The following is a 24,701-nucleotide window of genomic DNA, read 5'->3' as shown; positions in this document are numbered from 1 at the left end:
TGCCTGTTGCTTGTGCCTCTGAGCTTCGAGGTTCTTCTTGGGCCTGCTTGCCTGCGCCTGACTCACACGACTGGCTGAAAGAGCGAGGCTCGCCTTTCGCACGAGAGACGTCCCGCTGCTCACGGCGGTCACGGAGCAGCCCGCCCAGTTGCCGTCTGCCCTGCTCTGTTCATATCCCAGCCCTTGCTGCCAGAGCTACCCATGGATCATCATCATCATCGTCATCTCTAGTCGTTCCATATGGCGACACGAAGCGACACACGTCCTGGCTGCTTCGCCGTTGTCAAGGTTTGGAGGAGCTCCGCCATTACGCAACAGGCCGGAACGGTGCGCGCAGTGGAGAGCGGGCAGGATGGTGGTTGTAGTATACAAAGGGCTGGAAGAGACAGAGCGCCGGTGGCCGGAAGAGGACGATGATGGCGGCGGCAAAGGAGTGGTGCGGATGCAGGTGCGGTCCAGACCAGACCGGACCGGACCAGCTCAGATAGGAGGCCGATGCGAGGGGCAGGGGAAGCGTCTAGTTCCTGAACCTGATCCACTCGTCGTCGACCTCGACGCCGCCGGCCGCCGCGGCCTGCTTCCACTGCTGGCGCTCGGAGAGGTCTGCCATCCTCTTCATCCTCTCGACGTACTCCCTGCCGGCGCCAAAGGGGACGGGCGCCTGGATGGCGGCGGGGCCGTCCTCTGTCCTGAGCACGGTTCCGATCGACATGAAGAAGCCAAACGTGGCGCCCGACGAGAGCATGTACTGCGATAGCGTGGCTAGCGTTCCCTTGGGACCCGGTCCGGCGCTGGGAGAGGGATCGGTAGGGTAAAGGCGAGATCAACGGCAGCGACAGAGTGTCAGCTTGCACGGCAAACGCGGTCAGGCCAGAAAAGGTTTGCAGACGCACCGGAGGATCTGGAAGCCACCGCCGATGAAGCCGATCGTGAGGCCGACGAGGGTGCCCATCATGGCGCCCATCCGGACTGTCAGACGGCAAGAGGAGGGCAGGACGGTGCGGGGCAAGGATGTGACTGGGCAGTCAGCAGTGCACATCAAGGGGAAGACCAGCGACGGTCGGCACTCACGCTTCTGAAAGACGGTCTGCTCCTGCGGCATGCCCTGCATCTGAGCTGGTGGCGGCGGCATGGTGGCGGTGGCGTGGTGGAGCGTAGCGTGGGCGATGCGTGCTGCTGGGACAGGGTGAGGCTGCGGTTGGAAGGCGAGGCGAGGCGAGGCGAGGCGAGGCAAGGCGAGGCAAGGCAAGACGAGGTGGTGTCGATGTTGGTGAGCAGGCAAAGTAGCGGGGTCGAGTTGGCCCGCCACCCCGGGGGGCCCTCTGCTTGGCAGACTGACGGCCCAACGCCTTTTTCGCCGTCGCAGCGACGAAAGCAAAGGCGTGCCGGTTCCGAAGGCCTCCACACTTGGACTCGGCGCTACCCGCGCACATGCGACTGGGAGGCTGGCCTGTGCCTCGCTCAGCCTGGCTCCTCTCCTCCTCTTCGCCATCCCGCACCACCATTCTCTCCCCGACCCATAGTCATCGATACGCCCACGATGCGAGCAACAGCTATCCAGACACTCGCCGCCGCTTACCGAGAAGGCGTAGTGGCCCCCTGCGCAGCAAACGAGCTGGCGGACCACATCTGGCCCTTTGCCGACAAGGTCGCCTTCCACCAGGGGTGAGCGACTCGCCGTCTGCCTCGACCTCGGTGGCGTCTCACCGTCCGCTGACCCATCCCCTCGCTGCCATTCGGAACCACAGGGATATCACCAAACGTAAGCTTAGCTGCAGACTTCCGTGATCCTGATGAAGCACCGTGCCGCACGCTGACATGTAGCTCGGACACCCCTCACCTCGGCGAGGAACAGTCGAGGTCGACGCCATCGTCAACGCGGCCAACAACAGCTTGCTCGGTGGTGGGGGCGGTGAGTCGCAACTATTCGACCTGATCCGATGTGTCAGACCCGTGCGACGCTCAGCAGACTGAGCCTTGACCTGACTCGACGCGATTCGATCCACGGCGCCTGCCAGTCGACGGTGCGATCCACCGCGCCGCCGGTCCCAAGCTGCTCGAAGAGTGCCGCGGCCTCAACGTGAGTGGTCGCCGCTCCCTCCTTCCCTCTCCATTCGGTCCGCACCAGAGCAGCAGGAAGTAATTGCCTCCTCTTCCGCACGCTGGGCATGGCCGCATCTCGAGCAGGGCTGCGAGACCGGACAGGCCAAGACGACCAAGGGCTACGACCTCCCTGCCAAACACGTCATCCATACCGTAGGGTGAGCCTTGAGCCCAGATCAGCCGTTTCGGAGTCAGAGTGCAAGCTGACGGGCTCATCTCCTGATCTTTCCAACAGCCCTGTCTGTCAGTGACGCCAGCGATCTGCAGCTCCCGTCTAGCCAGCATCATCATCAACCTGCTGACCGACTGACCCTCGTCGTCCTCTTGCCAACAGACTCGGCATCGAAGAGCGACGAATCCGCTCGCCTCCTCCGCTCCGCCTACCGAACCAGTCTCGACCAGGCGGTGCGACACGGCGTCAAGTCCATCGTGAGTCTGATCCCTGTATCGATCGCTCCGGGAGGCGACGGCACAAGAGGCAGGTCTGACGCGCTTGACGGGCACCCACCACCCTCGCAGGCTTTTCCATCAATCTCGACGGGCGTCTACGGATATCCATTCGAGTCGGCCTGCATCGAGGCTCTGTCCGAAGTCGGGCACTTTCTCGACCAAAAGGGACAGGGCGACAAGGTGCGTCATCGTCGTCGTCGTCGTCGTCGTCCTTGCCTCGACTCCTCTGTCGAATCACCGGCATCATCCCCGGCTGACCAGACTCTCCCCGTACCCCTCCTCCCCTCCCGCGCCGCCGCCGCCGCCGCCGCCGCCGCCGCCGCCGCCGCCGCCAGATCGACAAGGTCATCTTCTGCTGCTTCTCCCAACCCGACTTGACACGGTACCGCCAAGCCGCCACCCGCGTCTTTCCGCCCGAGGACATGCACAGCCAGTTTGCAGAGGACGAGTAGCGGAGCGAGGATCGAGGTTCTTGGGTCGATACGAGATGCGCATGCTGCAGATATGAGAGTAGAGCTGTACAGGAGGGGTGTGTTCAGGGCCGCCCGTCGACGACGACAGCCAGAGGGGCTCGTGTGGAGCTAGATCGCGATAGGTGAGTCGGGGTGTCGGGTCGTCGATTGTCTGTTTTTGGGGGTTTTCCTCCTCCTTTTTCATCGTCGATAAGAGGGTTCCGGCCGAGGAGGGTGGATCGTTGGCCCAAGGTCGCTGCTATCGTCGTGGGCCAAGGGCCGAGGTAGGGGCCCGCCGAGGATGGGCGACGCTCAGTAGTCGTCGCCGCGCGAGACGACCTCCTTGCACGTGGGCCGCAGCAGGATGGTGTGCTCGTACTGGGCCGTCATGGAGCCGGGGATGTCGCAGAGGGGCGGGTAGTCCTGGACGACGCCGAGCTGGACGAGGTGCTTGAGGCCGAGGAGGTAGTTCTTCTCGCCGGCGCGGTCGAGGTAGCGGCGGCAGAAGGGGAGGCTGTCAAAGTTCTTGTTGATGGTGCGCAGCAGGCTGTGGGCGCTCTGGATGCGGATCGGGATCGTCTTGGGCAGCTTGGCCTTGCGCGCGTAGTGCGAGCACTCGCCCTGCTCGGTCACGTAGCCGCGGCCCGTCGAGCCGAACGTCTCGATGGCAAAGTACTCGCCCTCCTCCATCTTGGTCTCGAGGTTGGGCATGGCGACAATGGGGACCGACTTGGATCCGTGGATCGCGTAGCGGCCGATGTTGTGGCCGTTGAGGTTCTGGACGCACTTGACCTTGAGCGTCTTGCCGTTGACGTCGTACTCGTGGCTCTCCATGACCTCCTGGATGGCCGCGCCAATCTCGCCGAGGCGGGCGTCGATGCCGGCCTCCTTGACGCCGGCGTTGGTGGCGGCCTTGACGGCGGCGAGCAGGGGGTCGTGGGTGGGCTCCCAGTTGAGGGTAAAGGCCGAGTCGACGATGCGGCCCTTTACGTGGACGCCAAAGTCGATCTTGAGGACGTCGCCCTTGGAGAGGACGTTCTTGTCGCCGGCGTTTGGCGAAAAGTGGGCGGCGCACTCGTTGATGTTGACGCCCGTCGGGAAGCCGATGCCGGACTCCATGCCGTTCTCCTCGACGAGGGCGCGGGTGCCGTTCTCGATGAGCTCGGCGATCTCGGTAAAGGTCATTCCGGGCTTGACGGTGCGCTGGGCGTACTGGCGCACCTGGCGGTGGACCTCTGCGGCGCGTCGGATGAGGTTGTAGTCGAAGCCCTCCTCCTGCTGGACGAGCCTCTCGCGCTCTCTCCGCTCCTCGCCCGTCTCCCTCTTGCGGTTGTCGTCGAACTTGGACTCGTCGTACTCCTGGATCTCGCCGACGGGGAAGACGCCGCTGGGGAAGAGCTTGGTGACGCCGATGGTCGGGGGCTCGGTCTGGGTGCCGGCGGCCTTTGCCTTTCGCTTGGCGGCGCCGCTCTTGTTCTTCTTCTTCTTCTTCTTGCTCTTTGTTGCGGCGCCCTCGCCGCCGTTTGCAGCGGGCTCGTCGTCGTCGTCATCGGCGTCGCTGTCGGCGGCGGCGGCGTTGTCGTCGGCCTTGTGGTCGCCGTTTGTGCCGTTGGTGGGGAGCGAGGTGGCAGCGAGCTTGTCAGCGAGCTCGGCCGGGGTGGCGCTGCCGCCGTTCTGCTGCGTCGTGGCGGCCATGGTTGGCGTCGGCTGTGCGAGGGGCGCGGAGGAAGGTGTGAGGGTGTGGCAGTGGCGAGGGGCTGGGACACGCTGCGGGTGTGCGATGCGAGCCAGCTACGAGAGAGTAGGTCGTGAGATGGCGAGAGGGAGCTGAGAGAGAGGCGGCGAGAGCATGTGTGTGGCCGCAGCGCTGTTTGCCTCGTCGGACAGAGAGGGCCGACGAGCAGCTGCGCTGTAGCTGCAGCTCCACACTCGACTACACTACTCCCTCTTTCTCGTCTCGAGGCCATCGTCGGCAGCGAAAAATTCAGGCTGGCTGGGCTGGCAGCCCGGCTTGGCTGCTCGCTGCTGCCGTGCGGAAACGGATCGGGCCAGGCGAGTCGAGACCCGATGGGTTGCACAGAGAGAGAGAAGAGAGAGAGCGGTGCGGCCAGATCGGCCCCGGCCCTCATGCTGTGGGCTGGCCGGTTCTGCCCCCGCCTGCCCGCCTGCCCGCCAGCGCAGTCAGGGTCTGCCGTACGCCACGCCTGCAAGCCGAACGCGAGTCACCGCGGCCAGGAAAAGCCGGGCTCTCCAGGCAGGCGGGCGAGCTCTCTTTTGCTTTTTCTTCGCTTGAAGCCCATCCTCTCTAGCTGGCAGGCAGGCGGCGTTGGCGCTGCGCCGGACTCTGGCCGAGCGGAGAGCGACAGCCACGAAAGGGCCTGGCCTGGCCTGGCCTGGCCTGCCTGCCTGGCCCAGCGCCAGAAAAATTTGACTTGCACACCCCGTCGCGCACGAGGGCCTGCCCAAGGCCACGGCTGCCTCTGGCTGCTGCTTCTCTAGGCACGACGGGCAAGCCGCGGCGCCAGGCCGTGTGGGTGCAGGTGCAAGCAGGCAAGGCAAGAAGCTCACAGCACGACGTGGGGAGGCAGTCCTGGCCTGAAAGGCTGAAGAGAGGGAGAGATCCGGCCTGGTGTGGCTGGGTGCGGGCGAGGCGAGGGCGAGGTAGGGGTTGCAGCCCTGCCCCGCTGCCACCTTTCTTCTCGCCTTCCAGGTATCATCCTCACCCCGCCGGGCAGCCATCTCGATACCCCGCTCCCCTCCTCCTCCGTCCTCTTCTTCTTCCTCCTGCCCCTCGTCCTCTACCCTCGCCCTCGCCCTCGCCCTCGGCTTGAAGCCCCGCCTCCGCCCCTCGTCATGTGTGGCATCACCGCGCTCCTCCTCGCTGCGGCCAACCAGGCCGCGGCCCCCGAGATCAACGAGGCCCTCTCTCTCCTCCAGCATCGCGGCCAGGATGCGGCGGGCATCGTCACCTGCGGTGCAGGAGGAAGGTTCTACCAGTGCAAGGCCAACGGCATGGTCAGGGACGTCTTTGACGTCAACGCCCTCGCCCGCCTCGTCGGCAACATGGGCATCGGTCATGGTGAGCAGCAGCGGCAGCGGTAGGCCGGCACCTTTGGTTGCCATCGCTGCGTATCGCGCACTCACTCCTCTTGCCTTCGGACCGTGACTGCCTTTCCGCACCCCCTTGCCTCCCCCGGCCCTGCTGCGTCGCAGTCCGATACCCTACCGCCGGCTCCTCTGCCCACGCCGAGGCGCAGCCCTTCTACGTCAACAGCCCCTACGGCATCACGTTTGCCCACAACGGCAACCTCATCAACACCGACGAGCTGCGCAAGTTCCTCGACGCCGACGCCCACCGCCACATCAACACCGACTCCGACTCCGAGGTGCTGCTCAACATCTTTGCAAACAACCTGCAAAAGACGGGCAAGTTCCGCATCAACGAGGAGGACATCTTCACCGCCATCCGCGACCTCATGAAACAGTGCAAGGGCGGCTACGCCTGCGTCGCCATGCTCGCCGGGTTCGGCATCATCGCCTTCCGCGACCCCAACGGCATCCGGCCCCTCGGCATGTGCTCGCGCCCCGCCCTCGGCGCCGGCAGCTCCGACGTGCCCATCGAGGGCCACGGCAAGGACTACTGCTTCACCTCCGAGTCGGTCGTCTCGGACGCGCTCGGCTTTGAGAACTTTGAGGACATCGCGGCGGGCGAGGCCGTCATCATCACCAAGCACGCCGTCTCGCGCCGCCTGCTGACGCCCAAGGCGGCCGACCCGCAGGCCTACACCTTTGCGCCCGACATCTTCGAGTACGTCTACTTTGCGCGTCCCGACAGCGTCATCGACGGCGTCAGCGTGTACCGCAGCAGGATGGCCATGGGCGACAAGCTCGCCGACGAGGTGCGCAGGCAGCTCGAGGCGCGCGGCGAGACCATCGACGTCGTCATCCCCGTGCCGGACACGTCGCGCGTGGCTGCGCTCCAGGCGGCCCAGCACCTCAACATCCCCTACCGCGAGGGCTTTGTCAAGAACCGCTACGTCGGCCGCACCTTTATCATGCCCGGACAGAGCGTGCGCAGGAAAAACGTGCGGAGGAAGCTCAACGCCATGGCGCTCGAGTTTGACGGCAAGAACGTGCTGCTGGTCGACGACTCAATCGTCCGAGGCACGACATCCAAGGAGATCATCCAGATGGCGCGCGACGCCGGCGCCAAGAAGGTGATTGTCGCCTCGTGCGCGCCGCCGATCCGCTTCTCCAACGTCTACGGCATCGACATGCCGTCGCGCCACGAGCTCGTCGCTCACGACCGCACCGTCGAGCAGGTGGCCGAGTACATTGGCGCTGACATGGTCATCTACCAGACGCTCGACGACCTCATCGAGAGCGTGCGCCAGTTTAACCCGGAGCTCAAGCAGTTTGACTGCTCCGTCTTCGATGGCCACTATGTCACCGGCGGTGTCGACCAGGACTACATTGCGCACCTCGAGGGCCTGCGCAGCGAGAACGCCAAGCTCAAAAAGGCGGCCGGAAGGGTGCCGGCCATCGCCGACGCCAACGCCGCCAAGCAGCAGGCTGCGGCGGGCGCTGCCATCGAGGTCAAGGCGCCCGCCGACGGCGCCAACGACGAGAAGATGGCGTCCCAGCCCGTCGTCACCGGCCAGACGCCTGCCGCGACGGCGGCGGCAACGGCGGGCGCCAACGGCCAGCGCAAGAGGCGGCTGGGGCAGGACGACGACGAGGAGAACGACGAGCCCGAGGCCACGGGCTGCAGCGGGCCGATGAACGGCGCAGACGACATCGGGCTGTACAACGGCTGGTCGCGATAGCGGCGGAAGCGGCGCTGTGTTGCGGCGACGACTACGCCCACCTGTGTGCCCTTGCTTCTGCTTCCGCCCTTGCCCGTGCTCGACCCCTGATTCTTGCTCTCCGATTCGCTGCACCCAAAACGCAGGCCCGTGCCGTGGAAGGTGGCCGGCCTGCGATGTAACCATAGACCCCGATTTTTCCCCTTTGCGATGCTGCATGCCGTCGCAATCCGACCCGCCTCGTCAAGCATCGACTCTCTCGCTGGCCTTGACGATGTCAGGCGCACATGAGCAACGGACTTGGTGCAAGGGGGCTTCCTGATTTTCAGAGAGAGACGGGCACGGTACAAGTACAGGGCGAGGCCAGGCTGGATCGAGGCATCGCCTCAAGGCAGGGTGTACGGGGGAAAACGATTGCATCACTCGTCGTCGGAGTCGGAGAGGTCTGCGGCATCGACGTCTGCGGTGGCGGTGGCGGCCATTTCTGCGGTGGCGGCAGTGAGGTCGGCCTGGACGGAAGAGGTTGATGAGCCGGTAGCGGCCTTTTGCTGGGCCTGGATGCGCTGGCCTGTCGGGCGAGGGGGCGGGATGGCGAGGGCAAACCGTAGGACAACGCAGAGTGTCAGTACGGCTGGAAGAGGTCCGACAGATGATCTCGGAGGCCAAGGGAGAGGGAGGGGGAGAGGGACGTACGGATGAGGATGAGGATGGCCTCCTTGTCCCTGCGCTGGAGCTTCTGCAGACGCCGCTCCATGTCGCGTTTCAGGTCCCAATTGGCCCGTTTGGGTGCGATGTTGGTGAGGTCCTAGCAGCCGTCGAGCAATAGATCAAGGCACAGAAGATCGGTCAGCTGGGAAAGGTCCAACCGAACGTGCTTGTGCTCGCGCAGAACAAGGCGGAGGCAGTGCGACTCACAAGTTCCTCTGCCCTCTTGAGATCGTCGAGCGCGATCGTCTGCTCCTGCAAGCCCCTGACAGCCTCCTCGACGGTATCCTTGAGGTCCTTGGGACCGCCGAAGCGACGGACCTGTCCCGTCTGCGGGTCGTAGTTGCGGAAGTGGCGCTTAACAATCAGGCCGACGTCGCGGCCGTCGCCGTCGTCGTTGGCCGATGCATCGACGAGGCCGGCCGCCTCGTCCGCCTTTCGTTTGCGCAGCGCCTCGAGCTTCGACTTGCGCGCGATCGATGCTGCTTCCATGGCGGGGTGACGTGGGCCGGACGCAGAGGGAGGGTGAAGCGGTGGTGGTGGTGTGGGTGAGGGTCGAGATGCGCGACCCTTGAATTCTGGAGGGTCGAGGACGGCAGCTTCGGAAATCGGAAGAGGACGGATGGACCCTCGGCCTGGCCTGGCCTGGCCTCGCATGGCCTCGCAACCAACTCAGTCGCTTCCCCACCCACCACCACCACCACCGCCTTCAATCACACACGACAGCCTCACTCGCAACGTCACCTCGCTTCGACCCTGGCCGCCGAAGCTCGATCTTCTCCCGAGATGGCACCTCGTGGAGACGCAGACGCCGACATGCTGGTCCACGGCCGCGCCCGTCGCAGCACGGCCGGCAACCGCATGAAGGCGCTGCTGGAACAGGAGCTGGAACGAGACGAGCTCTTTGAAGAGGTCGAGGACGACATCGACTTCGAGGCGCAAGAGGAGCAGGACGTATTTGACTCCGACTTTGACCGCGACAGCTCCGACGGACAAGGCGGTGGAGAGAGCGACGATGAAGAGGCCGGAGAGAGGAGGCTCGAGGAGGCTGAGCGCGCAGAGAGGAAGGCCAAGAGGGCAAAGGCCGTGCCCGTCCACGTCCGCCGTCCCGCCATACGTCCACCACCTCCGAAGCCTGCGAGGAGGGAAAGCGACAGGCGGAGAGAAGACCAGCAGGCTGCAGATCACGACGACGGCGGCGACGGCGAGGCCTCGTCCCGACGAGGATCCAAGCGGCGCCGCATCGCCTTTGCACCCTCGCACGCCGACCCGTCATCAACCGCCAACACGTCAGAAACCGGCTCGCCAGGCCCGCGCAGCCTGCGCACCAGCAGCCGCAGCGCCACCGTCCAGAACAAGCTCGAGGTCGAGGAAAAGCTGCGCGAGGCACAAGAGCGCAAGGCCGCCCTCCCCGTTCGCCACGCACCGAAACGACGACCTCAGCTTACCCAGGACGCCCTGATCGCAGAGGCACTCGAGACAGAGGAGAAGAACCGCGAGAGCCTGAAGAAGTTCCTACAGCAGGAAGAAGCGCGGCGGGCCAAGGACAGGGTGAGGAAGGAGCGGATACAGGGCCCTTTCGTACGCTGGGTCAGCGTTGGACTGAGGCCTCTGCTCGTTTCCAGCTCAACCTCAACGCAAGCGGACGAGACGAACGATGACGACAGCAAGGACGATCAAGGGAGACAGCCCAAGGACAATGACCAGGCAGAGAGGACAGACGCTGCGCGCAGCCAGACGCAATCCAAGGACGAGCAAGGTGACGAAGAGCGAATGGATGTTGACGAGCACAGACAAGACGAGCCCGAGAGAGCGACAGAGACCGCCATCATCAATCCCGTTCACGACGACCAGAGGCCCCGCACGTCGCAAGAGGCCACTGCAGCATCGAACCAAGCCGAACAGGCTGCTGTATCTGAACGTGCCATCGACAAGCAGCCCTCCGAGGAACCCGGCACGCCCCCGCTCCCAGCAACACTGCAACCAACAGAAGCTGTCCCGCCAGCACCATCGACACCAGCACCAGCAACTCCCATGCCAACGCAACCGTCCCTCGCCACCGCAATAGATCTCACAGAGGATCCTGCTGTGGCCGCTCGGGCAGAAGCTTTGAGGCTCAAGGCGCAGCAGGACGCACGTCAGGCCTCTTCCTCCGGCCCGGTCCAGCTAACGGGCAGCGCCCAGCCTACCTCGATCTCCGACAAAGCAGCAGCAGCAGCAACAGTCGGCGACGACTCTGCTGCGCAAAAGTGGGGGCCGCTGCAAGCGCGCACCGTCCTCTCTGTCGAACGGACACCAGAGGACTGGACGTGGGAGGACGACTTCCGGGTGCTGCTGGGCGACCACTGCTCGTGGTCCTCTGTGCCCATCGTACCGGCGCGCAACCGGCCGCTACGACCGCGCCAGTCGATCTGCCCCATCACCGGCCTGCCCGCCCTCTACCGCGACCCGCGGACGGGCATCCCGTACGCCAACGCCAAGGCGTACAAGATCATCACCGACGTGCTCAAGAGCCGCTTCATCTGGACCGGCCGGAGCGAGGAGGAGATCGACGCACAGATGGGCGACAAGGAGAGGCGGGCGCACGACGACGATGGCGAGCGTGGCGGCAGGGACGACGACGGGGAGGAAGACGATGGTGATGGTGCGCGACGCAAGGGAGGCAGGAGGGGCGGTAAGAGGCGAGGCGATCCTTCTGGCCTGGCTTCGCTCATGGTGGGTCGGGGGGCGGCGCCGATCGAGTTGGGCTGCTACGTCCAAGCCGAGGACGAAGCGGGCGCCGCGGGCGTGTTCGCATCACTCTCCGCCGCATCATCCCGCCCAGCCCGGACCAGGGGAGCGGGCAAGGGCGGCGCCAGCGTCGTCGGAGCGTCGATGCCCGCCGTCGAGTCGGAGCCGAGAGCAGAAAGAAGGACCAACGACCCTTCTCCGTCAGCGCCTTCCACGACCACGACGCCGGCGACGAAACCGCGGTACGAGATGGTCTGGACTCCTGCCGTCGCGCCGGGCGATGAGGAGGCCATTATGGCGGCTGCGGCCCAGTTACCTGCCGGATCGACGAGGTCGGGTCGCAGAGGGGCACGGAAGACCTGATCCGCTCTCGCCACCGCCGTCCCGGGCCAGCTGCACTCGTTTGTATCAGCACCACCGCCGCCCCTCCTTGTTTTTGCCACCAACCACTCTGCCGCGTCGAGCGTATCATCCAAAACTATCGGTCGAATCGCTCAGACCATCATCCACCGCACCGCACAGCACCACCTCTCGCATTCGCGCCGCCTCTCGATTCGCTCTGCGGCATCGCATGGTATTGCACGTGCACCGACATCTGCATCGGCATCGACATCGGGGTCGATCAGCGCATCGCAGCGCAGCGCAGCGCTGGAGAAAAAGAGGGCCTATGCTTTTGTGCTATTCGTGTCGCGGGGCCGGCTGGCCGACACGTTTGGATGGACGACTCACTCCATCCCCGGGATCTTCCCCGGGCCCAAGCGCCCCGAAAGAGAGAGGGGGCGGGGGATGAAGCGATCGGTGGTCGGGAAACGTAGCATCGTTTTTGGATGGGAGCATCGCCGCTGCTTCGGTTGCAGCCCACGGTGTCATCGATACGGGTCGATGGTCGACCACCTCTGCCTCGCCTTGTCTTGTCTCTCGTCGCTTCGATCTGGTCGCCGCCTGGTTGCGCGCGGTGCGGCGCGGGCGTTTTTGCTTTTCAACGATCTTGGCCTTGCACGCAACGCAACGCATCCTCTCTCGCGGCGGTCGGTTCTCGCACCGCCATCAATCCCACGAGGCGGGCGGGACCGAGGCCTTGCTCTTCCACGGCTTGGCGTAGCTCTGCGGGATCCAGCGCTTGGCCTCTTGCACCTTGTCGTGCCACAGCTTGACCGTGTCGTGCCTCGTGTGCACGAGCCAGAGCTCCGAGTCAAAGTCTGCCGCCGCGTCCTCTGCCGCCGCGCGGCCGTTGCCGTTGTCGTTGGTGCCTCGCTGCTCGTTGGCGGCCTCCGGCTCAGCGAGCTCCCGGTGGTCGGTGACGATGCGCAGCTCCCACTCGCCGCTGTTGGATACGCCGACGATGGTCTCCTCCCGCCGCACCTGCACCGGCCTCTCGCCATGGCCGAGGCCGGACAACGACAGCTTGGCGGTGCCCTGGGACAGCGCGTCGGCTTGGGCGGCCGAGAGCCGCAGCGCATCCAGCAGCACGCCGATCCTACCGGCGCAGGATCCGCGCACCTGGTCGTCGTACCAAACGTCGAGCAGCTTGGCCTTGGCCTCCCACCTTGGGGCCTGGCCGCTCAGCTTGGCTCCCCCCTCGTCGTAGTCGCTCCACTGCGCTGCGATGAAGAGCTGCCTCTGCTTCTCCACCACCGCTGCGAGGATCTCATCGGTTGAGCGGACCTCGGTCGCCTGCTGCCTGGCGTCGCGCAGGAGGCCTTTGGGCGGGCTGCGCGACAGCCTGCCGAATGCATCCACCGCTCCACCGAAGCCCGAGGAAGGCCAGCAAGGGTAGAACTCGTCCCAGAGCAAACGGTGTGCCAGTGCCGCGCTGGCAAAAGTGTCCTGAGCAAAGGGCGTGGCCGGCACGGGTACCCGAGAGAGCGTCTCGAGGGCCACCTGCGGCACGAGCGCCGCGGCGGGCGACGGACTGCTCAGGAACGGCAGGTTCTCGGGCCTCCTGCTCCTCGCTCGTCGACCCCGAGGTTCGTCGTCGTCGTCGTCACCGCCATCGTCGTCGTCTTCGTCGCGGCTCGTCTCGCCGCAGTGCTGGTCGCGCATCGGCGGGACGGACACCGCGGGCACGGACGATCCGGCCTGGCCCAGGCTCGAGTTGATGCTGAAGTACTCGGTGTCAGGAGCTGGCCCTTCGCTCGCCTCGCCGTTCTGAGAACGAGGCGAGGCCGAGCGGCGGCGGAAGATGGCCGTCTGGCTGGCGTAGCGCAGCGTCGCATCTTCATCGTCGCCCGTCCGCGGTCGTCTCGTCCTCGCCCCGCCGTTGGACGACGATTCGCCAGGGCTGCGTCGGTGGATTCCCTGTCCGACTCCGCCGACTTCGACATCGTAGCCGTGAGCCTCGGCCGTCGCCTCGCACCACTGTCGGAACTCGTCGGGCGTCCACTCAAACTTGTGGTCGTCGTGGCGGAAGACGCGATTGGTGCGGCCGGAGGGGTCCGGAAAGCCTGGTCGCGTGGAGAGGTCGCCGCCAAAGTGCGCGTTGAAGCAGTAGTTGGGCGTGGTGACCAGCAGGATGCGAGGGCGGTAGCGTCCCAGCACGACGGGCCCAAACTGCTCCAGGGCAGGCTCGTCGAGGTGTTCGATGCTGCAGGGGGGGGATAAGGGGCACGCACATGACGAGAGGTCAACATCGAGCAAGCTAGGCGACAGCCAAACAACGCGGCCTCGGCGTCGGCGCGACAGACTCACACTTCTGTGGCCACAAAGGCCTCATATCCGGAAAGGCTCTCGTTATATGACTCGAAGGGACCCTCGAACAGCTTGACCTCGAGCGAGCGCCAGCGCGGTCTCGTCTCGGCTATCGCCTGGCCGTGAACAGAGAGCGCGGAGCGGGCGTTGCGGAGCGCCTCTGCATCGACGTCGAGGCCAGCCAGCCGGCTGAGGTTGATGTCGGCGTGTGCGCGCGTCCAATGCCTAGGCGGCAGCAGCTTGGCCGCCCCTCCTTCGTTGGCGTCCGAGTCGATTCCGGGAAAGCGCTGCGCAGGGAAGCTGTCAACCTGGAAGGCAGGCTGCATCAGTGCTGAGAGCAGCGTGCCATTGGCGCAGCCCAGATCGACAACCTGGGCGAGCCAAGGGAGCACGGTTCCGGCAAAGCGAGGAACAGGTCGAGCGGATTTAGGTCAGTCGCGTCGATCTCGCCTCTGAGCCCGGCCGTGCCATGCCTCCGCAGCCTTGGGGGAAGCCGCAGTGGTGGCGGTGGTTTCTTCACTCACCGAATCGACCTTTTCCTGTCGCAATTTGGTGAGGACCCAGGCTTGCCTCTGCGGCGTCGTGCGAGGAAGAGCCGAGGCAGGCGTCGTGAGCACAACGAGGCCATCACGGTCGTAGACGAGAAGGGGAAGATGAGCGGACCTACCTGAAGCCAGAGTGACGGGTCAAAGTAGAGCTTGGCGGGCATCTTGGTGTCCGGGGGATGGAAAGATGGCGGAGCAACAGGGTCGAGTCGGGCGTTTGCCGGAGGAGAGACGATGCCGCTGGGCCTTGGTGTGCTGGCTGACGGGACTACGGTAGGACCCTGCCGAGCACTGCGGTCCGAGAACGCGACCTGCTGGCCGGTCACAAGGATGAGAGCAGCGTCAAGGCAAGACGAAGGTGACAGGGAAGGTGGTCGGTACAGGCGCAGCTCAAGGTGCTGCGGTCTCGCTGCAGTCCCAGTAGCGCCAGCAGAGATGCAGAGCGATCGGTGGTTCGTCTCGGTCGAATGGCACCAGAGTCTCGCTGCGGTGGCGAGGAACTGCTTGCTGGTGCTGCCTGAGGTGGCAAAGTCGTCGGTGGGGATGGCCCTGCGTCGAAGAATGGTTCGAACGAGCAGTGACTCGAAGGTCGGGGAAACGACCAGGCAGGGAAGAGGAGCGAGAGAGCGACGGCGAGGAAGAGGAGCGGGCTGCGTTGATGTCGGGGGGAAGGGGGGAGCGGGTGAGGGAGGGAGAGAGGGGCAGGAGGAGAGCGGCGTCTTTGTAGAGGGGAGCTTGGAAGCTTCTCTTTGGCGCTGGCAGGCCGCGTGTCGGAGCCTGTCGAGCCTGCCTGGGTGGGGGCCTCTTTGCCGGCCTGCGCACGCACGCACGTCGAGCCTTCGCCACGCCACCCGCGTGCAGCCAGGCAGGCGGGCAGGCGGGCGGGCAGGCGGGCAAGCACAGACCAAGCGGGGGAAGCTAGCCAGCTGGCCAGGCGGGCCTGACGAGGCAGGCTAGGCGCCCGTGGCGAGCGGGACAGGGCCGTGGGCAAAGGCAGGCAGGCAGGCAGGCAGGCAGGCAGGGCCTGCCCGTCAGGCCACCCAAGCCTGCTTGACGATGCTCGTCCCCTCTTTCCTCTTTCGCCACCATCTGCCTCTACCTCTGCCTCCAACCTTGCTTCGCGAGCTTAGGTTGGGATACAGCGGTGGTGCAGCTGATCTCCCGTCCATTGTCGTGTCATGTCGTCCTCCCCTGTGTCCCGAGATCTCGCTCACCCTCGCCTGCCTCGCGCTCCCCTTTCTCGTCGGCAGAAGCAAGCGCAAGGCCTACGCTACACACGGTATTGTACAGGTACTCACGCTAGCTGCTCCTCTAGCCGCTGATCGAGGTGCTCGATTTGCCTTTCTCGTCCAACCCCTTTGTGCTCGCTCGTGGGCAGCAGATGGAAGGCCTACGCCCCGTCGCCCGCGACCGGTCAAGCCCCTCCGGCGAGCTAGCAAGCTTGTTTTTGGCGAGGGGCCCCCAGTCAATGCAGACCTGTGTCATCCTGGCACACGGAGCCTCGCCTTAGCTTTGCCGTTGCAGCTCTGCAAGCCGTCGTGTCGAGACTATTATTCGCGACGTCAGGCGGGCAGGCAAGGCTGCTCGAGATCCAGATCGGGGCCAGCCGACCACCATCGCCAACCTCGCCAGCATGCATGGGCAGAGGGCGGTGCGGTCGTCGTCGGCCCGCCCACCGCGCTCCAGCCAGCTGATCGAAACGTCTTCCGTCTTTGATCCGCGGGCCGCCCTGCTCTCGACCCCGCTCGACCCGGGCAGGCTTATAGGCAGGGCTCCACCGTTGCATCACCTCTCTCGGTGGGCGGCAGAGGACACGGCTTGCAGGCCGTCGACGTTGCGGAGCGCGGCCCTCTCAACTCCTTGCCATACATACCTTGCATTTACCCTGTGCCCACCGGTCGATGCTCTCGGGGCGAGCTCGGCCGCTTCCGACCGACGGCGGCCCAGCATCCGGCCTGATATGTACGTATACGGCTTAACCATATGAGGCCACCGAAGGACGCCGACCCCAACACCGTCCGCGGACGCCAGGGCAGGCAAGAAAGCCGGATTCAGGGTGCCCAGCCAGCGAAAACTTGAATGCGGGGAAGCCGGAAAGGGTTCAGTTGATGGGCAGGGCGGGGGGAGGCGGACCCGGGGGTTCTCGTCTGGGCAGCTGCTCGCCACCGCCAGCTCGCCTCTCACGAGTCACCGTACATTCGTGCGTCCGACCGCCCGAGACAGCTTGGCGGCCGGCCGGGTGAGTTGCCGTCCTCGCTGCCGGCCCTCTGCTGCGTGCTGCTGGTGTCGTACACGCTTCGAGCGTGGCCACAACCTCGACCTTCGATCACGCGAGCTCTGCAACGAAGCAAGAAAGTCTTTTGTCGCGCTCGGGAGCTTCGAGTCCGACCTACTCCCGCTCGGTCCCGCCTGGCTTCCGCTGCACAGCGTGGCGGAGACCGAATCGGAAGCCAAACGGCAGTCCTCGTCGAGCAACAAAAACGGACACGGATGAAACACTGACTACGGAGAGACCGCTGGTCACCATGAATTGGGTATTCGCAAGGCTCGCGAGCTTGCGGACAGCCGTTCTGGGACCTTGAGTGTGAGTGAACCAGCTACGTCCGCCCGGACGACCGGCGGGCATCCTCACAGCGGCCACGCATCGGTATTCACGTCCTTTGTGCAGCTCGACGGCATCGCGCTTGGCAGTCGTCATGCCGATCATCGTACAGTCGAGCGGAGAAACGCCGCGCGTCGTCTGCAGTCCACGGGCGGAATCGCGGACAAACTCGCCCCCGCCGTCAACCGTTGGATGGCCCCCAACGACTTATGACCGGTCGGTGACTCGCCCGCAACCTTCTCGAGGACCACACCCGCTTCGCCGACGTCGACCACCGACCTCGCCGGCCAGGCCTCGCAAGGGCAGGCTACCGTTGGCCTGAGTCCCCAGGCGCAGGCGGCAAGGGGCTCACGCCGGTCGCTTGATTGGCTTCGCTCGGAAGCCAACCAACCAAAACGTTCGCCACCAGCACGCCTTGGCCCGCGCTGATGACGCCTCGCCTTGGAGGAGGGGTGTCGCGTGTGTGCGCGCTCTGCGCGGTGCACGCCGCCCAAAGGGTCGGCCGATCAGCTCGCCGAAAGCTCCGGAGATTCCTCCGACGAGGAGACAAGCAAGAAAGGCTACATCGGTAAGTTGGAACAGGCACACGATGGCTCGAGTTCAAGCACTGGTGCGGGGAAAGAGCATGCGACCAATTAAGCTTGTCTGCAGCTCGCCGCACGATACAGCTACAGCTGGTATGTGGGATCGCAGCATCTTCCTACCGCAGCAACGGCCGCAGCCCCCGTTTGTGCGCATCGTCTCTACCGGCCCACAACAGAGGGAAAGACGGGCGACATGTTACCAGGAGCCGGCCAGTCAGTGGGCCTTCGCCTCAGGCCCGTCAAGAGGGGTACTACAGAGTATGGCTGACCCGGTCGGTAGGTATGTAAAGCTCGCAAGACAAAATCGAGGTCGAGCTGTGTCGAGAGCCCTAGTCGAGCGCTAACGACTGGCACGACGACTGAATAAAGATAATGCTTTCTCTTGGCAGGCCCTATCCGCGCCGCCGCCGCCGCCGCTGCCGTTTCCGCCTCGTCGTAAGGTCGAGGTGGGATTTGGGAGTCTGCGAGCGTCCACAACCCGATCTTTGCTCAGCGCGCCTCGAACTTGGTGATGACGGCCCGGCGACGCGGTCGGTGGGGATGTACGTCGGTTGGACGGCTGGTCAGCCAACGCCTTTCCGGCCGACCGAAAAGCCGGACAGCAGGAAGGCGGTTGTTGTACAGGTACGTACGCCAGCCACCCTGCCCTGCCTCTTGGCGCGCTTAACGCCGGGTATCCGGGATCTGGGTTCGCGTCCCGGTCCAGCCGCCTCGCCTACCAGCATCTCAGAGGGAGGACAAAAGCGCGAGCGGCCCAGCAAGCAGCAAGCAAGCGATCACCCAGAGCCCCCTTAGCGAGCGCCGAACAAACGAACAAAAGCGATGGAAGGAAAGCTCTTGCTCGAACGCACGCTTCCGACTGGGCCATGGGGTCGCCCGCCGCAGCACTTCTCAAAGGTTCGTATAGTCTAAGTGTCCCTGGAGAGAGCAAAGCTCCCTGAGGCGACGACTCTGACGGCCGTTCACCACCCGCTCTGCCGTTCCCATGCTGGTCTGGCCTATATGGGGATGGCCAGGGACGCATGCATGCCAGCTGTGATGTGGGGCTGCCTGCATAGCAGCGCAGCACAGCGCAGCGCACCTCTGTGGGCCCCGCAAGACCGATTCCCCCCCGGGCGCGCGCTACAGGCGGATCGAGGGCAGCGAGCCCTTCTGACCCGGCCTCCCTTCTTGCGAGGCGAGGCCAACGAAGGCGCTGGCTGGGAAGACGTCGGTCTGTACATAGGGTCCGCGCTCCAGACGAGCTTACCGCCGAAGTCGCCTCGATCTCGACTGCAAGATCGGGGTTTGGACGGTGGAGCTACCGGTGCTGTAGCTGCTGTGTCTGCCATGAATCGCGCCAGCACCTTGACGACGGGTGTCGTTGCTTGGATCGAATGGCGAGATCGGGAAGACGATGCCGGCCTCTAGGCGAAGCTGTCGCCTTCGGGATGTGATTGGCCGGCTGGATGGCGCGCGATTGGCGCAAGGCAGGGCAGGGCACTGGGCGCGCGCATGCTGCCAGCACAGGCCTGGCCGGGCCCAAGAGTAGTGCTGGAGGGCGGGAACGAGCCCGAAGTCGAGGCCAGGGCGGGATCGAATTTCAAACCCGGGAAGCCAGCCGGGTCTCGGGGCCAAGCAAGGCCAGGGCTCAGGCGGGCGCCACCCCACCCTGGCCTGCCAGCCTCTGGAGGCAGGCAAGCCGGTCGAAGAACGAACGAGACAGCAGCGCAGCACGCAGGGTGCAAGGGGTTGCACGATGCCTGCCTGCTTGTTCTTTTTTTTTTTTTTTTTTTTTTTGCTGGCTGGCTGGCTGGCAGGCAGATTGACCAACCGGAAGGCACGAGCGCAGAAGCAAGGGAGCGGACAGAAGGAGGGGGAAAGAAGCACGCGAGCGCGACCAATCAGAGCGCGAAGAAAAAGAGACAAAAGGCCAGGAAGGTGCCTGCCACGCACCCCAACCTAGCGTACAACCGCCAGGCGGCCAGCTCCCAGCGTACCGGGAATCCACCCGATCTGAGGTGGCGGCGACGTCTACGGCCGACGACGAAGCGCTGCGTCCAGCTGTCAACACGGCTGCGTGCGGCGATGGCATGGGTATCCGTACCGTCAGGTCTGGCTTGCCAGAGATCGAGTCCTGCCCATCTGGCCCAAGGGACGACGAGCCCTGCAGAAGAGGCGAGAAAGCGCGCAGGCGGGGCGGCGGCGGCAGCGGCAGCACGGCGGCGGGTGCTGCTGCTCGCCCGGTTGGGCCCTGCACCGGCAGCTCGAGGCTCATCTGGAAGAGCACACGCGCGCACTCCCCGCCCCATCATCACGACACAGCCAGCAGGCTGCTGGTGCTTGCGGGCCTGCCGGCCTGCGTGCGCGCGTGCCGGCCAGGCCTGCCCTACAGCAGAGCGCAGCAGAGCAGCAGCAGCGCCTAGCCCGGCCTGTTGATCTCATTGGCGGCGGGAAAGCGCCCCGCCACGCAGACGAGCCCACCCTAGCCTGACTCTGCCTGCCCTGCCGACCCTACCTGCCTGCCTAACTTTTGGCCTGCCTGCCTGCAGCGCAAGCAGCGAGCGTCTGCCTGCCCGCCTGCCTTCCTGTTGCTGGCCTGCGTCTCTGCGCTCGTCACCCCCTCTCTGGACGATGATGCTACGTCTCTGGGAGCGCGGATGCAGATGCTGCTGTGAGCAAGCCTCTCCGGGTCGCCCAGCAAAGCCGGCTGCGAACCCGTCGCTCGGTCGTGTGGTACGGTGCTGTGCGCGGACAAAGGTCCTCTCTCTGTCTTTGGCTGGCCACGCTCTCTTGGGAGGTTTGGCGGGCGCTCTCTGTCCTGCCTGCCTTCGGCTGCACTGCCCCATCTGCCGCTGGCGATGATCTGGGAACTTTTTTTCTGTTGTTGGTTGGCGCGGAGCGAGCGAAGCGATATTTCCGTGGCCGAGATTTTTTTTTCGGGGGTTGCCAGGTGGGCCTCGGGCGAGCGGGCGAACGGCGGGTGGGCAGGCGGGCGAAGGCAGCGGCGGCGGGCCGGCCGGACGGCGAGCAGACAGGCAGGTTGGCGGGCAGGGCTAGGAGGCGGGAGAGAGAAAGTTGTGCTGGCTGGCAGCCAGCCAACCAGCTGGTCGGGGAGGCACCCTGGGCTGCCGCTGGCCACCTCGTTCTCCTCGTCACCTCCAGACGGCCTGCCCCAGCACCACCATCCCCACACCATTACCCTTCGATATCGACGTCGACCGGACACCGTCATACGGCAGCTCGATCCAACGACCGCCCGTCTGCGCTTCGGCCCCTTTCCTCCTTTCGGCCCTGCCTCGTCTTCCAAGCACATAATTTCACCTTCGGCCATCTGCTGCTCCCTTTGTCCATACGCAACTTCGCCCCGACCCCGACGCCACGTCGCCACGTCGCCATCGTTTCATCGCCCACCGGATCCTCGGGTCACGCTCGAAGAAGGCTGCCTGAGCTCCCTCCTAACGACTCGCGCCAACGATCCAAGCCCGCCCCGACCGCTGGCGCCTTTTTCGGACGACGACTGCGACTCGCTCTAGTCGTTCCTTGGGACTCAGGGTCCGCCTGCTGATCACCGAGGTGCATCGCATTCGCGGCAGTTCCAACCGCCTTCTCGAAACAACGCTCGCTGGCTGATCTCTCGGTCGCGGAGACGGCACATTCTGAGGTCGACAACGCCTTTGTCGAACTCGTGAGTTGCGAAGCGGACCGACCCTCCTCCCTGGCCGTGTCGTCTCTTGCTCGGCCCAACGTCGAGGACGCCATCTGTCGTGACGCTCTAGGGGGTTTGTGCCGGTGCATGCACTACGGAAGGGCCTGCAGCCGCCTTTGAGCTCGCCAGACGCTTCCCTGCCCTTCTCGTAGGGAGCATCAGGAGCGTCTAGCGACGCTCAAAGGTCAGCTCTTGGCCCGCATCCCCAGTGCCACCAACGGTGCCGACCCCCGACAGCTACCCACGCCCTTGGCCAGACGCTTGGTTGCGAGAGAGGACCTGACGGAGAACCTCGCTCTCTCTTCCCTTTCTCCCTGTCGCCTTCCTCGCTCCATCGCCGCTCGCACATCTGCTCGGCTTCGGCGTTGCGCTGCCGTCGCTCCTCGCACGATTGCTTCATCGCACCTGCACTTGCTGCCGATCACGGTCTCGGACCTACTTGGCCTGATCGCGGGCCGCAGTCGTCCGACTCAACGCCAAGTCATCTTCCAGGCTTCGAGAGGCAGACTGTTCGCCGCTGGTCCCCCCCTCTTCTAGGCAGCTTCCGGCCTGGCTTGATGAGCTCTTACACCGGGAGCGTGCGTCGTTCGGAGAACGGCAGCTCCACGACTACGGTGAGTGTTCCGGCAAAGACCTCGCTCCTCGAGGCACCGGTTGCAGGGGCGCTGTACCAGTGCAGGTCGAATTCGCCCGGCTTGCCGGCTTGATCAGCTTGGGTGCTCCGCTGTGTCGACGTACGTGGTTGCGAGCTGGGGACTGATTTGTATCTCGCCTCAATGCTCGCTCGCCGACAGACCTACACTATACCGAGCTCGATTCGCAACACCTACGATACCAAGGAGATGACCTCGACCATTCCGCTCACGAGCTTTTCGCCACCGTCGAAAGGCTACTTTACGCCGTCGAGCTCGCTGCCGCCATCGCGCTCCGAGACAATGGCGACAGCGACGGCAAACGCCCCGTCAGTGGGGCCCACCCGCGGCAGGAGGCGAGAGTCGCTGACGGGCCAGATGAGGCGGAAAGCGTCGGTGACGACCGCTGCCGCAGGCGGTGGTGCGTCGGGCCTCAGCATCACCCGTGGCCAAGCGCCCGGCTCGCCCAACGGGCAGCCCATTCCGCGTCCGCTGCGTTCGCCGGGGATGATGCCGTCCGACATGGCGGGCCTTTCGGCCTCGTTTGGCGCTGCCGGTGAGGCGCTCTCGCTGTCGTCCTCGGTCACTTCGAACGCGACAATCGGACCCTTTTCGCAGTCGCTCTCCAACTCCAACGGCCCCGGCCTCAAAAAGGAGCCGCGCTCGCTCGGTCACAGCCACTTCGGCAAGGAATGCTTCGGACCGAGCAGCACCGACCTGACGAACAACCCCCCGAGCTCCTCGATGCTCAGCCCGTCGTCGAGCGGACCGATCGATGCGACCCGCGGCAACGGCAGGGACAGGCGGAACTCGGCGAGCTCGACCGGGACCATGCAGGAAGAGGACGATGGCGCCAAGGAAGCGGCCGCCTCGGCGCCCCAGGGCCACCAGCAACTGCACAAGTGCGAAAGCTGTGCCAAAGTCTATCGCCACCCGAGTTGCCTGGTCAAGCACCGCTGGGAGCACACCGTGTACTGGAAGGAAGCCTCGAAATTCCTCATGAGCAAGCACCAGCAGGTGCAGCTGCTCGAGGCCGCGGCGATCCTGGTGGGCATGGACTCCAACGCCCGGTCGCTGCCCGAGGAAAAGGCGCTGTGGCCGGCGGCCGTCAGCCCGCCGCTGTCTGGCCTGCTCGGCTCGGACCAGATCAACTTTGACACGCTCATGGCCGCCAAGCGACGCAACGCCACCGCCACACCCTCGCCTGCTCGCGGCCCGACGCCCGGCCTGGTGCCCAACGACAGCAGCGACGGCAGCACCAGCAGCGCCTACGACGCCTCGCACCGCAGTGGCACGCTCAGCCCGCTCAGCGGGCTCGGCCAGCTCCGCCTCGGCGGCAACGAGACCATGTCTCGCAGCGAAAGCTACGGCCGGCACGGCGGCAAGCCCGACACCGACGTCCGACGGTTCCGACTCGACGATGCCGAAAACTCGCACAGCAGCGGCAGTGACCAGGCCGACCGGTCCGGATCTGCCGAGATGGACGACGACGACGACGAGGGCAAGCACGCCGCCGACGACGAGCGCGACCGCGACCGCGACCAGGAGCGGTACGGTATGGACGCCGGCGGCGACGTCATGGCCGAGATGGAAATGGACGACGTCGTCTGAAGCGGCGCCCGTCTTCCTCGCGCGCCTCGTCGAAAGTACCAGAGGCGGCGGACGATGCATTCAACGTCGTCGCCGCCTCGCATGTCCTCCGTCGATCCTCACAATCGTCTTCCAGCACCGATGCCTCCGGATGGTCGTCTACCTTGCAGCCCTGTCACTTCTGGATACGTCAGGTCCGTTTTGCTTTCCCCCCCTCCCCTTGGGCTTTTACTTTTGTCTCCCCACCCCGTCGTCGCCCCTTCCGCTTCTTCCATCTATGGCGACGTTGCCATTGTCGTCGATCCCTCCGGGCATCCGCCTCCGCCGTCATGTTATCTCAGGAGGAAGGTCACCGCTCAGACACACCAGTCAAGGCGGTCGACGGTCCCTTCCTCCCGGGCCCCTCTCTTTCTCCGCCCCTCCCTCTTCACCTTTCCTTTTCACCCAACCCCTGTATCAAAACAAAGAAGAAAGAAAGAAGGAGAGATTCAGCAGCAGATGCGTCGTCGACGCCGTCCGTCCGTCCGTCCGTTCATCCCGGCCTTGCTGCTGCTTGGACGGACGTGCGGGGAGCGAGAGGTGCTGCGGCAGCGACGGCCGGGGTGTCGGCTGCGCGGCGTGGATGTGGTCTCTTGGCGCCCTTGCCCCGCCGGCCCTGCCTGGCCCTGCACGTCCAACTGCCGCGCCTCTCAACTTCGCAACCAACCTCTCTCGAGCGATCCTCAAGACACTTTGGGGCTTGCTCGGTCGTCCGCCCTCGACCTGTTCTCATGGCCGGTCTGCCGGAAGCGTGCGGGCAGGCCCAGGGGTAAGCTCTAATCCGCGGGAAGGTAGGGGGCAGGGGATGCAGGGCGCTGGGCGGAAGCGGGACAGAAGCCGAAACAAACCCCCCCAGCGGGTAGGAATCCACCGGCAGCGGTGCCGCATCGTTTCCGCCCTCTCCGCCCGACCTGCGGGTGCGGGTGCGGGTCCGCCCGTCCATCGGGGGAGCCGGACCCTCTGGAAGTTCGAACGACGACGTTGACCGCGAGGAACCTTTCACGGATGGTGCAGATGCAGATGGACTCGAGCCCGATGGTTTTGCGGGGATGCCCACCAGTACGTCGTCACCAGGAACCCCCCGGCCT

General features: G+C 65.2%; 8 protein-coding genes across 8 annotated transcripts; 4 read left to right on the top strand and 4 right to left on the bottom strand.

The window, feature by feature from the left end:
• Nucleotides 1–517: 517 nt before the first annotated feature.
• On the bottom strand, nucleotides 518–1,132 carry PFL1_02035 (uncharacterized protein; the record flags this gene model as incomplete). Its single annotated transcript, XM_007879546.1, has 3 exons — nucleotides 518–791; nucleotides 894–969; nucleotides 1,072–1,132. 3 exons carry the CDS (start codon nucleotides 1,130–1,132, stop codon nucleotides 518–520), a joined length of 411 nt encoding a protein of 136 aa, XP_007877737.1.
• Nucleotides 1,133–1,540: 408 nt separating this feature from the next.
• PFL1_02034 (uncharacterized protein) lies at nucleotides 1,541–3,005 on the top strand (the record flags this gene model as incomplete). Its single annotated transcript, XM_007879545.1, has 9 exons — nucleotides 1,541–1,665; nucleotides 1,749–1,762; nucleotides 1,856–1,912; nucleotides 2,019–2,080; nucleotides 2,188–2,261; nucleotides 2,339–2,346; nucleotides 2,438–2,532; nucleotides 2,623–2,733; nucleotides 2,889–3,005. 9 exons carry the CDS (start codon nucleotides 1,541–1,543, stop codon nucleotides 3,003–3,005), a joined length of 663 nt encoding a protein of 220 aa, XP_007877736.1.
• Nucleotides 3,006–3,317: 312 nt separating this feature from the next.
• On the bottom strand, nucleotides 3,318–4,700 carry PFL1_02033 (uncharacterized protein; the record flags this gene model as incomplete). Its single annotated transcript, XM_007879544.1, has 1 exon — nucleotides 3,318–4,700. One exon carries the CDS (start codon nucleotides 4,698–4,700, stop codon nucleotides 3,318–3,320), a length of 1,383 nt encoding a protein of 460 aa, XP_007877735.1.
• Nucleotides 4,701–5,858: 1,158 nt separating this feature from the next.
• Nucleotides 5,859–7,831, top strand: PFL1_02032 (uncharacterized protein; the record flags this gene model as incomplete). The annotated part of the gene is made up of 2 exons (XM_007879543.1): nucleotides 5,859–6,084; nucleotides 6,219–7,831. The coding sequence occupies 2 exons, from the start codon at nucleotides 5,859–5,861 to the stop codon at nucleotides 7,829–7,831; spliced, it is 1,839 nt and encodes a 612-aa protein (XP_007877734.1).
• Nucleotides 7,832–8,229: 398 nt separating this feature from the next.
• Nucleotides 8,230–9,007, bottom strand: PFL1_02031 (uncharacterized protein; the record flags this gene model as incomplete). Its single annotated transcript, XM_007879542.1, has 3 exons — nucleotides 8,230–8,378; nucleotides 8,504–8,615; nucleotides 8,726–9,007. The coding sequence occupies 3 exons, from the start codon at nucleotides 9,005–9,007 to the stop codon at nucleotides 8,230–8,232; spliced, it is 543 nt and encodes a 180-aa protein (XP_007877733.1).
• A 294-nt stretch (nucleotides 9,008–9,301) lies between these two features.
• On the top strand, nucleotides 9,302–11,608 carry PFL1_02030 (uncharacterized protein; the record flags this gene model as incomplete). The annotated part of the gene is made up of 2 exons (XM_007879541.1): nucleotides 9,302–11,159; nucleotides 11,340–11,608. 2 exons carry the CDS (start codon nucleotides 9,302–9,304, stop codon nucleotides 11,606–11,608), a joined length of 2,127 nt encoding a protein of 708 aa, XP_007877732.1.
• Nucleotides 11,609–12,292: 684 nt separating this feature from the next.
• PFL1_02029 (uncharacterized protein) lies at nucleotides 12,293–14,642 on the bottom strand (the record flags this gene model as incomplete). The annotated part of the gene is made up of 4 exons (XM_007879540.1): nucleotides 12,293–13,829; nucleotides 13,934–14,304; nucleotides 14,458–14,505; nucleotides 14,601–14,642. The coding sequence occupies 4 exons, from the start codon at nucleotides 14,640–14,642 to the stop codon at nucleotides 12,293–12,295; spliced, it is 1,998 nt and encodes a 665-aa protein (XP_007877731.1).
• A 7,267-nt stretch (nucleotides 14,643–21,909) lies between these two features.
• On the top strand, nucleotides 21,910–23,595 carry PFL1_02028 (uncharacterized protein; the record flags this gene model as incomplete). The annotated part of the gene is made up of 2 exons (XM_007879539.1): nucleotides 21,910–21,966; nucleotides 22,147–23,595. 2 exons carry the CDS (start codon nucleotides 21,910–21,912, stop codon nucleotides 23,593–23,595), a joined length of 1,506 nt encoding a protein of 501 aa, XP_007877730.1.
• Between the last annotated feature and the right edge of the window lie 1,106 nt (nucleotides 23,596–24,701).

The sequence above is a fragment of the Pseudozyma flocculosa genome (genome assembly GCF_000417875.1).
Source record: "Pseudozyma flocculosa PF-1 unplaced genomic scaffold scaffold00005, whole genome shotgun sequence".
Taxonomy (NCBI): domain Eukaryota; kingdom Fungi; phylum Basidiomycota; class Ustilaginomycetes; order Ustilaginales; family Ustilaginaceae; genus Pseudozyma; species Pseudozyma flocculosa.
This window is presented reverse-complemented; position numbering and strand designations above follow the sequence as displayed.